At 44.4% G+C, this 11,045-nt stretch overlaps 1 protein-coding gene across 7 annotated transcripts in view; it reads right to left on the bottom strand.

Annotated features, from left to right (window-relative positions):
* Window positions 1-905: 905 nt before the first annotated feature.
* The window catches only part of LOC146506764 (membrane-associated phosphatidylinositol transfer protein 2-like), a 41,039-nt gene continuing 30,899 nt past the window's right edge, over window positions 906-11,045 (bottom strand). For 2 of the 7 annotated variants that reach the window (XM_085181069.1, XM_085181071.1), the window contains 16 exons: window positions 9,782-9,971; window positions 9,470-9,589; window positions 9,067-9,281; window positions 8,763-8,938; window positions 8,442-8,612; window positions 7,265-7,417; window positions 6,160-6,324; window positions 5,000-5,287; window positions 4,291-4,439; window positions 4,095-4,211; window positions 3,498-3,614; window positions 2,806-2,954; window positions 2,483-2,632; window positions 2,201-2,381; window positions 1,936-2,064; window positions 906-1,793 (listed from right to left, as the gene is read on the bottom strand). In XM_085181069.1, the coding sequence (XP_085037195.1) occupies window positions 1,410-1,793; window positions 1,936-2,064; window positions 2,201-2,381; window positions 2,483-2,632; window positions 2,806-2,954; window positions 3,498-3,614; window positions 4,095-4,211; window positions 4,291-4,439; window positions 5,000-5,287; window positions 6,160-6,324; window positions 7,265-7,417; window positions 8,442-8,612; window positions 8,763-8,938; window positions 9,067-9,281; window positions 9,470-9,589; window positions 9,782-9,971 (2,854 nt within the window). In that variant the 3' untranslated portion in view covers window positions 906-1,409. Of the gene's footprint in view, window positions 1,794-1,935; window positions 2,065-2,173; window positions 2,382-2,482; window positions 2,633-2,805; window positions 2,955-3,497; window positions 3,615-4,094; window positions 4,212-4,290; window positions 4,440-4,999; window positions 5,288-6,159; window positions 6,325-7,264; window positions 7,418-8,441; window positions 8,613-8,762; window positions 8,939-9,066; window positions 9,282-9,469; window positions 9,590-9,781; window positions 9,972-11,045 lie in introns of all 7 variants that reach the window. The other 5 variants (XM_085181070.1, XM_085181072.1, XM_085181073.1 and 2 more) reach the window with 5 other exon arrangements.

Genomic DNA, 11,045 nt, shown 5'->3' with positions numbered 1-11,045 from the left:
TGAGATGCAATAAAACCCAAGAACAGTTTTAGCTGCAGCCACAGTTAAAGGGTAATTACGCGCTTTGCTTCGTGTTGCGTTACATGATTCTTCGTGTCTAAGGGGCGACCAGAAAACAAGCAGAACGGGAGCGTAAAGATGTTAACCCTCTCAGGCTCAAATTAAGTTTTTGTTGCTAATGCACAAAAGAATACCTGCAGTGGTACTTCTGAGTAAAAAAAACTCACAAAATATGTATGTGGGGTAATCAGGTTGTTAGCTTTTAAATGGTAAATGGCCTGTATTTATATAGCGCTTTACTAGTCCCTAAGGACCCCAAAGCGCTTTACACATCCAGTCATCCACCCATTCACACACTGGTGATGGCGAGCTATATTGTAGCCACAGCCACCCTGGGGCGCACTGACAGAGGCGAGGCTGCCGCACACTGGCGCCACCGGGCCCTCTGACCACCACCAGCAGCAGGCAACGGGTGAAGTGTCTTGCCCAAGGACACAACGACTGAGACTGTCCAAGCCGGGGCTTGAACCGGCAACCTTCCGATTACAAGGCGAAATCCCAACTCTTGAGCCACGATCGCCCTACAACTGTTTAACTGTTGCAAATCTGCAACGCCTGCCTTGAGAGGGTTAAATCTGTTCGGTGTTCCTTAAAAAAAGAAAAGAAATCTAACAAAAATTAATTTTGGCTTCTCGATTGTTTCCGTGTTTACACTAAATTGGCGAATCAGCTTCACCTGATTCTCAGCTCCGCTCTCTGACTGGAACGTACCTGATCATCGCGTTAAAAAGGACGCAGCTTTAAAACTGCTATAAACAAAGTTCGTCTCTGTAGTCGTTGTTGTGCTTGCATTGGTCACGTTAGTTGATTACAGCTGCTACTGTAACAACTGTGTTGTTTGCATGGGGCGTGCTTGTGTGTGTGTGTGTGTGTGTGTGTGTGTGTGTGTGTGTGTGTGTGTGTGTGTGTGTGTGTGTGTGTGTGTGTGTGTGTGTGTGTGTGTAAGTGTAACTGTCTCCATGTGCTGGAGGAGCAAAACTGACCTTGTATTCAAGACTAATAAATATTTACTAAACAGTACAAACAGCCTGGATCCCTACAATATTAGCTTTATTTGGTTGTGTGCACTTTCCCGCATTGGGGCAACACTTCTTGAAATGTTGGTCTGTGTTATCATGAATGTTGCCTCATGCTCTGCCCATAAATATCTGTGCTGAATGTGACTGGTGTTAGTTTTTATAAAGAGTGATTTGTAGCACCTGATTTTTTTCCTTATGGTATTTTACCTATCTGGTGCAAGAAGCCAACTGCTTTCCACTGTTTGCGTTTATATTCACATCACTTTGCGTCTCTTCCTCAGCACTGCATTTGTAAGTCACTCTCCCGAACCCTGCATCGTGTCTCCAGTCTCATTTTGAGCTGAAAACTCCAGGCTCCAGCTTGGTGCTGCTGCTGCGGCCCCAGCAGCTGGCCGTGATGCTCATGCTGCGCTGGGCCCCTCCCTGGCCGTGGCTGTGAGCGCGCTCCAGCCGCTCCCGCTCCAGCCGCTCGCTGTCTGATTGGCTCTGCGTGCGCTCCGGCCTGTTGTGGATGCTGCCCGTCGGAGAGCTGGGGGCTGGCTGAGAGGAGATGGTGCGTAACAGATGGTTCCTCTTCCTCAAGAAGTCACTGTTTGCTCCCAAGCCAAAGCTGCCTTTGCGTAGCACCATGCGTGCACTGGTGGTCTTGGCTGGCCGAGAGCGATGGTTGTACTCCAGCTGGGACAGATGAGTTGCGTATCCCTCTGTGATGAACTGTTGAAGGATCAGAGAAACAACTGTCAACTAAAAAGCAACACATTTTGCGGTGACTTGAGCTTTTACTTTAGTTTGTTTTTTTTTATGTGAGAAGAGACTATTAACAAGATCTTTTCTCAGGGTGTGCAGAAAGTGATACCTGGCACTGGTGCTGCATCTTCTTAGAAGGTCTGCCAACAATGTATATTTGAGAAGAAGGGAGGCCAATGGAGGTGTAGACTGAGATGTCTTTGGTTGATCCATAGCCAGCAAAAATCTTCATGTGTGCCTGAAATCGAAGAAATGAAGACGAGAAATGTTCAATCCTGGCTACATTTTTAAAATAATAACGGGTTGTCAGTATTTGTCGCTTCTGTTTCCTTGTTTAAAACACTCACTGTCCCCTCTCCCACCCCCACTCTGACCTCTGTCAAAGACTTGAGGAAGTTAGCCTTGTGCCTGAGTGGGTCGTGGACCAGGCCATCGCAAAAGGAGACAATGCCATGAGGGAAGTTGTGCTGAGACAACCAGGCCACTACCCGTTGCTTCTGCATGTCTGGCCGTCCGGTCACGTAGATGATCAGATAGCCTAAATCCTGCCAGTGCCTGAAATAAGGAGAAGCAGCAGGACACACCAGATCTTAAGGTTCAATCAGGGAGAAAATATGTGAAGCCAAGAAAACAGGAGAGGTAGAGCAGCCAGCTACCTGACAACATCTACAGCTCCAGCTCGCACTTTGGGATCACTGCCCATGATCGAAACGCTGGCAGCAAATGAACCATCAATGCTGAACACTACAAACTCCGTGCTACGTGGAACAACTGTCAGGTAGCTGTCAGCGAACGTGTGGTCACCCCTGGTGAATAAAAAGAAAAAGAGTAAGGAAATGGAAACAAAAAGATTAAAGAAAAAATGAGCTGCAATAAAGTGAGCTAAAAGTCAAATGGAAACCAGGCTCTGTGAAGATAAACGGACAAAAAGCTTGAATATATAAAATACAATAACAGTTTGGTACCAGGCTAATCTCACCTGACCACCATTTTAACCGGGTACACTCCGATTCCCAGACGCTTGTCCTCTGGGATGACAAAAGACACGCGCCCGCTGCTGTTGGTCACCTCGGTGTTGAAGTACACCCATTCTCCCGATGGTGGCTGGGTCATGATGTGGAGGTCGACCTGCGCAGGAATGAAAAGGAAACAAAAGCGTTTCAATACAGCCGATCTACAGATATTTGAGTTTTTTTTCATATTTCCTCAACCCAGAGGTAAAGTTGAACGAAAACAACATTGTCTTCATTTTTATGATTAAATATTTCAGGTTAAAAAGTTTTCTAAATGTTTCACATTATTAGTGAGTGCTCAAATGTAGGGCTCTACTAGCCAACTGGCAAATACTCTAGTAAGGCCAGTGAATGCTTCAGGCTTTTATCTTGAATAGTTTGTGACATACTTGTGCTCAAGCAGTGGCTCAGATTTCAAGATGTCCTGGGTCAACGGACCAAGTTTCAATAATATATCTTGAAATTTATGAAGCTAAAATTTCACAGCAATCATTATATATACCTGAACTTTGGATTGTTTGTCAAACATATGGCACATGTCTCAAATGTATGAGACTTAAAATCCACTTAGAAGTGACCTTAAAAAAAAAAAAAAAAAAGATTTCCCAGGTATCTCTAACAGGAGGAGGTGAGCTCCTAAAGACAGAAGCATGTTCACCTTCTCCCCGGCCAAAGTCACCATGTCCAGAGGGCCGTACATGAAGCGGCCTGTCAAGACCTGCTGGCCATCTTCAGTGAAGACGGCGTCATTCACTCTGTGGTTGGCGGTCACATTCTGTCAATGCAGAAGAAACAAAGGGAAAATGCTGATGTGTTGCTTTATCTTAATTTAAACAAAAACAGTCTACAGTCAACATTTTTTTTTTATGCATATTGGTTGGAATTGGTCATTAATAATCTTTGGCTGTCGTCCAGAGTGTCGTCACGTCTCCTTCCCCTCAACCCTAACGGCAGTTACTTCCTTTTAAAAGGGAGATCTTCCTTCCCACTGTCACTAAGTGCTTGCTCACGGGTGGGGCGTGGGGGGGTGGGGGTGTCATCTGATTGTTGGACGTTTTCTCTGTATTATTGTAGGGTCTTTGCCTTGAAGCAACAGTTATTGTGATTTGGTGCTTTATTAAATTTTTAAATTGAAATGAATTTAAAAAAAAACAAAAGGGCTATTTTTTTGATTTGTAATTAGATGGCAGGTATCGTATTGTTAAAATTGTTAAAGCTCTCTGAAACAGACTTCGTTTCCAGATAAGATGCTCACCCTGATCTTCACGTGAGTCCTCTTGCGGAGCCACTTTTCTCGAGGTTTAGAGGGGGTGAATTCAGACACTTCTTTTCCATCGAGCTCCAGAATGCTTGAGTTTTCGTGCCTCATGACCTGAAAGGGGACAATTCAGAGATTCATACTGAGAATTTTTGAATAAGTCCTAACGCTTTCATTATTGCTGTTTACTCACCTGCCTCAGGAGAAAAGACACAACATCAGTAGACTCCCAGTATGATGCATGGAACAGGTGTGGTAAAGCCACTGTGGGGAAAGCTGTTAGGGCATCGGGGCAGTACAGGGCAAAGTCCAGCCGCTTTGTGCCCCACCAGCGTGCTGCAACTGCAATGGGAATGGAGTGAATAGGGTACAGAGACGTAAGATGAAACTCAAAGAGCCAGCATGAGGTATGTGGTGCCACAGAAAGGTGCAACACCCCTGATGTTATAGCAAAAAAAGAAAAAGAAAAAAAAGAAGTTGATTTCAATTTTCAGCCACACTCATCACCAATCCCAGCAGTTCTTCAGCTACAGGAGGGAAAGGAAGGAGTTTATAATGGTTATTATCAGCAAATCCAAAGGCTGAGAACAGGAACCGATAGTTAGAGCTGATTACATGAGCAGCTGAAGGTGGTTATTTGTGTTAGTCTGTGTGTGAAAGAAGATGAATGATTTTAAAAGCCCCGGCAGCATCTAGAATTATGGATTACCCCTCATCAGTGACAGTGAATGCACCTGAATCGCTGTGAATTACATTTTAGAAAAATGAAGTGAAAGAGAGGCAAAGAGGCTTTTTGGAAGAGCAGCACTGAGTCTTTCGACTGTGGCACAAAACAGAGCAGCACACGGAAGAGAGCCGTAGCCTCACACCGATTTCAGTAGCTCCCTTCCTTATAGAAATACCTTGGTCCACTTCAGCCTGGGAGTCCAGTGAGACCAGATCAGATATAGCAAAGTCCAGCCCTGCCCGGTAGTTCTCGTACTGGCCGGTGGGACTTAGAGGTTCACTAGAGTCTGCCTCATCGTCCAGCTCTGCCGCTACATATGCATCAGAAGATCCTGCGGCCTGGCAAGCCTTTGTTTCCTTACGGGACGTGGGAGGAGTTTTCAGGAAGAATTTGTTTTGTGATGATAGGGCGAGTAGGGACAAAAGACTGTATTTTTTGGATTGGTTAACCTGGTTTGATTCAGCTATGGGGGGAACAACAGCAAAAATAACAAAAAGATAAAGAAACCATATATGATATGATGAATACAAATTCACTTGTGACAGTTTAGGACAGCTTGGACAGTTTTAAAAAGAGCTGCGACTGTGTAAGCCCTAAAGATATATTAGGAACCACTCAGGTAAATGGGGCAGAGTGATGCTGTTGCAGAAGAGAAACATGTCGTAATCAGTTTAAGCACATTTCCAGGGTTATACTGTGGGTGGCTGAACAGCAGCGTTCAGGCGCAGTAACATGAGGCACAAATAAATGTTCTGGTAACAGAAGTGAACGGGTGAGGGGGAGGAGGAATTCAAAGGACATTCAAACAAAGAGGAAACAGTACTGGTTATCTCAGCAAACACTGCAATAGGGAGTTGACAATGCAGGAATGGCTGAGGGAAACAGGTGTCTACATGCATCGCCACATTAATTAAATGCAGCACTCGTTCATTGCGTTTACATTGAGACAGTGAATAAGAGAAAGACAGACAGTGGAAAGTGGCTCTAAGCTGGTTTCTTCTCCGGGACTCTGATCTTGTCTTAGTTTTAACAGGAGATGGATAAATCACCTTACATGAGTCTCACTTCAATCCCAAATCTGGCAAAGCAGAAAAGAGCAAAAAGGAGCGGGACACTCAACGTGGCTGACTAGACTGTTTTTGCAGGACAGCAGGGTGTGTGTAGAGTCAGAGTGAGAGTAAATGATGTCGGAGTGTTGGAAAGAGAAAGTAGGACAGATAAAAGCAGATAAAAGTTGGGCTGAAAGTGAGAGAAAGCGGGAGAATTACTAGAAGAGTGTTTGTGTGAGTGGAAGGAAGAGAGAAAGAGAGACTGTTTGGTATTGAGAGCACTTACTGTTGGCTATGTTGGTGGCAGTGTAACTGTCTGCCATTCCTGAGACCTGGCTGGCAATGCTGACCTCACTGGCCCTCCGCTGGCCCCGGGAGAGGGGGCCCGTTACGGGGGATGAGGGGTACGAACTGTCCATGAAGACACCACCATGAGACTGAACAACATCCGCTATTGAGCCCAAACAAGGAGATCCCATTAGACAGAGACACAGGTAAGGGGGAACTCGGTGACGGTTGGGGGAGGAGGGGGAATGCAGGTGAGAAATGTGACAGCAGGCGGCGAGGCCCCGGTCACATTTCTTCACCGATCAACACGTGACTGGTAAATGAAGACATTAAACACACAGTGAATGTAAAATCACAAATATAACGTCTTCTACAGTAATATTAGTATGTCTTATGGAGGTGATTTTTAAATTCAGAGCCTATTCTAATGGCTTGAAAATAAAATAACGTCAGAGATTTAGTAAAATCACAAGACCTCTGACTAGTATCACAAGGAGAAGCACAGGCTTCAGTCTATTTAGCATGTACACACAGAGCTCCAAGTCCACTGCACAAACACGTCACAAGCAGCACATCAAAACCTTTTTTTGGAAATTCAAAAAAAAAAAAAAAACAGTAAAAAAAAAAAAAAAAAAGGAAACAAAAAACAAACAAACCCTATGTCACCACAAATCAGCTAATATTACAGAGATGATGCAAATACACTGAAACCGGCCTTAAAACCGCAGCACACAAACACAGACGCTTGCATCTTCCAAACTCTGTCATGAAAATGTGATGGCACAAAGCAAAACACAGCACCACAAGAGATGCTTAGCAGATTTGTCTCGAGTATTTCTATGACTTGATGTTCCAATTGGCTACATTTCTTTTTAAATTGTAAACCAGAAGACACGATGCTAAAAGGTAAAATATATATATATGTGTATTTATCAGTATTTGGAGACACTGAAATGACAGCATGGACATACTCAAAGAGAGTAAGAGGCGGCCTGGAATCTGAGCATCTCGACGTAATGGCGAGAGGGACGAACACAGGGACGACAGAGATACGGCGAATGAGGGTTGGGAACAGATAGAGGTGAATGGGAGAGGCTACACACACTCCATAGTGGCGGGTGTGGCTTTGAGGGAGCCCTCCTGCCAGTTTAGCACAGGTACAGGGATGCAGGTCTCACTGATGGTCTCCTGACAGCGAAGGGACAGGAGAGGCCCGCTGTCAAGCAGCAGCTGAGCGTTGCTCTGGACTGTCTCCACTACAGAGGGGGGTGGGTGGAGGGGCAGAAGTCGGGGGAGGAGGTTTTAGAGGTAGAGAGCAAGGTACACGGATATGGAGACAGGAGGCCAAGAAAGGAGGAAGGAAAGAAGACAAGGAAGACAAAAACATATGAAGCAAGAACTGAACAAGGAACAAGAGTCAAGCCCTTAGTGGAGCTCACTTTTTCCTGGACCACAGCTGCTCCTCAGAGACACAATAAGCTGACATATGACCCTTTTCTAAGATTAGAAAAAGCCTGCAATATGCTATTTATGAAATCATTTGAACTCTCTTGCCTTAACATTGATCTTGAAATTGTCTTTGAAACTTCATTGCTATAAAAAATTTGGAAGGCCTGAAGATGGTCATTGGTAGCTGATCTGATGGAGGCCATGACCACCAGGGAACACAAAAACTCTGGTCTGAAGTAATTAAGAAACATCTTAACCATATTAAACATCTTTATTAACCCCGGTGTCCATCCTTACTAAGCCTCAGTTCCTGATTCAATAATGTTAGATATCTTTTTTTTTAAAAAAAAAGAAATTTCTCCTCATTAAAGATCTTATTAAATTCTGTGTGTGTTTTCTTCGAGAACAGCAGACATGTAATTGTATAAACAGGGTAGGCATCCTCCGCTATAAAGATCAGTCCAAACAGAAACCACCAGTGGGACTGTGACAACACCGAGATTAATAAACTCCTTCACAAAACATACCGAAGCACAAACAGTAGAAAAGCATGTAATTTTTCTTTCAGGCAGTGTCTACTTTGTAAATGAACTCAACGCATGCTGCTAAGGCATCTTTAAGCCATCTATGGTGTGCATCCATGGGAAAAAGGACAGTGAGTTAAAAATCAGCATCTGAAGCATCAGGTGATGTGATCTTAAGTGGTTGTTGCTGGGTTTTTTTTAAAGGGTATTTTGCATTCGTGTGTGTGCGCATCCAAGACAGACGTACAAAAACTGAAAGCTTCACATTAACGTGGCCTTTCATCTATCATCTGTAAAAAGAGCTCACCCAGCAGGGCGGAGTTTCCATCTCCCAGGGGAAAGCGTTGGTAACGGGGCACGCTGAACGGAGGGAGGAGGTGAAATTTCCGCTCCAGCAGAGGTTCGAGGCGGGAGGCTGAAGGATCAGCGGGGTGGAACAGATTATAAACCTGCTGACAGGCAGGTCGTAGCTGGGCCACTAGGGGGAGAAATGAAACCAGAGACATAAGAAAGAGGAAGGGAAGAATTCAAGCATATTTTGATGACAGCCTGGTCTATAGGTGTCTATAGTAATAAGCAGATTTCCATCTTTCACTTTACAGAGTAAAGCCTGGTAATTGAAGCTCACCATCTAACATGGGGATCACAGTCTTTCTCAGGGCGAGTACCAAGCCAAGTGGAGAGCCAAAGAGGAAAAAGTCGGACACTTCGAAGTCAAATTTCCCCAGGGAGCCTCCATCCAGCATTGTGCTACTGCTCGACCTTCGGGAGGTTGTGTCGTTCCGCAGGACACTGGAATGTAAGCTGGGAGGACAACACAAAGTCACTTTCGTGCCTGGAACTAAAAATAAAACATATTCTGACAGTGCATGACAAAAGGACAAAAGAAGTTCATTCCACATAAAGAGTTTGTCCTCCCACGGACAACACACCTGGACAGGAAAGCCTGGTGCTGCTTTATGGTGTCCAGCTCGTAGGTGGAAGAGTCACTTCTCTTCCGAGGCAGCTGTCTTTTGGTGTCGTCGCCCACGCTGGTACGTGGGATATCGATGTTGCTGCGACTGAGGTGGCGACTGCCCTCCAAGGTTGGAGACGCCGATCCGTGTCCGCTGTTGACAATGATGCCAGGAGAGAGAAGATCCTGGTCCTGCAGGGGCAATTTGTGAAAATGTGTCATAAAAACTTCCAGCACCTTAAGAAAAAAATATCAACAAATGAGCTAATTAAGAAGAACAAAACAGGTTAAAGGTGCACATAGGAGTGTTCCAGGCACTGTTTAGGATGAGCCGATACTGTCGCCGTGCATTCATTAATGCTGGAGGATGTCTCGCTTACCTGTACGCTAATGACACTGCCCCTGCGACTGCTGTTCTGGCTCTCATTTACTGTTTGATTGCTGCTGCACAGAGCATCAAAGCCCAAGATTCCTCCCACACAGTCCCCAATGAGGCAAACCTGGAGAATTAAAGGATGAAAAATATTTATTACATATATGCGTGGGGTTCAGGATCACCTTAAAAGACTTCTGCAGTTACACGCTGGATGTAAGGATATTGTGGCTCCAAAAAGTACAGCTGGTTCAACTCTAATGACTCCAATTCTTTATTAAACAGCATACAAGAACAACAAACCCCATCGGTATCTGACCTGGCCGGAGAAAGAAGCCCCGTCCAGAGATTTTATGAAGTCCGCATACACCTGGTTGGCTCGGAAGATGACGGTGGCCACAGCATCCTGGTACTGTGGAGAAGAGGTGGCGAGGAGAGGCAGGGCTGCCAGCGGGATGTGGTCCTGGCTGCTGGACAGACAACCTTCATCGTAGCTGTAAGGGCTCAGGCTGTGAGAACATTAGTGGATAAAAATCTAATTATAAAATTTAAAACCCAAGGCATGCACACGGGAGAATAAATAAACGCAGGAAGAGGGGACAAGAGTCACGAGCTGCACCTGGACCTCTTCCATCATAAGTAAACAGCTATCGAGCTAAAATACAGTTAGAACCACAATTTGTTCCACAAACACACAATTTTTGTTGTTATTTTTAAATTACAAATCAGGATGTGGCTGAAAGGCACTTTGTTAAACCCCTCCAATTAAACTCAAAGTCAAATGCATTTTTTTTTTATAGAGTCCCTCATTTTTAGTGGCTCAAAACTAATTTTACAATTGACTGATGAGCAGTTCAGGCATGTTCACTTGTTATTTCATGATAAATGAAGAAGACATAATTGAAGTTGATTCAAAGTGTTGAATTTACATTTTAAAGCTTTTAACTGTAAATTTAAATATATGGCCCAAAGAAATATCAGCCATCATTGGGCTGAAAAACCAAAATCAACCTCTCAGAGAGAGAGACAGGCAAAACTTCAGGAGTGGCCAAATAAACAATCTGGTACACTGAAAGACCACTGAAGAAGGCCAAAGTGTGTGAGGAATTATTTACATCGTTAAGAAAAACACAAAAACAACAACCACCACCACAGGAGGCAGAATTATCACTGGCAAAATCTACAATCAAAAGAAGACTTCATGAACTTAAATACAGAGAATTTGCAGCAAGGTGCAAACCACTGGTTACACCGTATAAAAATATCTGTGGATAGATGACACCAGCATGAACATGGATGAGAAAATATAGAGTATTAGAGAAACAGCTCATAATGTCAGACATGGTGGAGGCAGTGTGAAGGTATGGGTACGTATGGCTGCCAGTATAATCGGAGGACTTGTGTTTATTGGTGATGTGACCGCTGACAGAGCTACAGGATTAACTGAAGTGTATGGAGCTACACTCTCTGATCAGATTCAGACAAATGCTGCAAAACTGATCGGACAGTTCTTCACAGTGCAAATGGACAATGACCCAAAGCAAACTGTAAGAGCAACCCAAGAGTTTCTCAGGGTACAGAAA

This window comes from Neolamprologus multifasciatus, chromosome 12 (assembly GCF_963576455.1).
Source record: "Neolamprologus multifasciatus chromosome 12, fNeoMul1.2, whole genome shotgun sequence".
Lineage (NCBI taxonomy): Eukaryota > Metazoa > Chordata > Actinopteri > Cichliformes > Cichlidae > Neolamprologus > Neolamprologus multifasciatus.
This window is presented reverse-complemented; position numbering and strand designations above follow the sequence as displayed.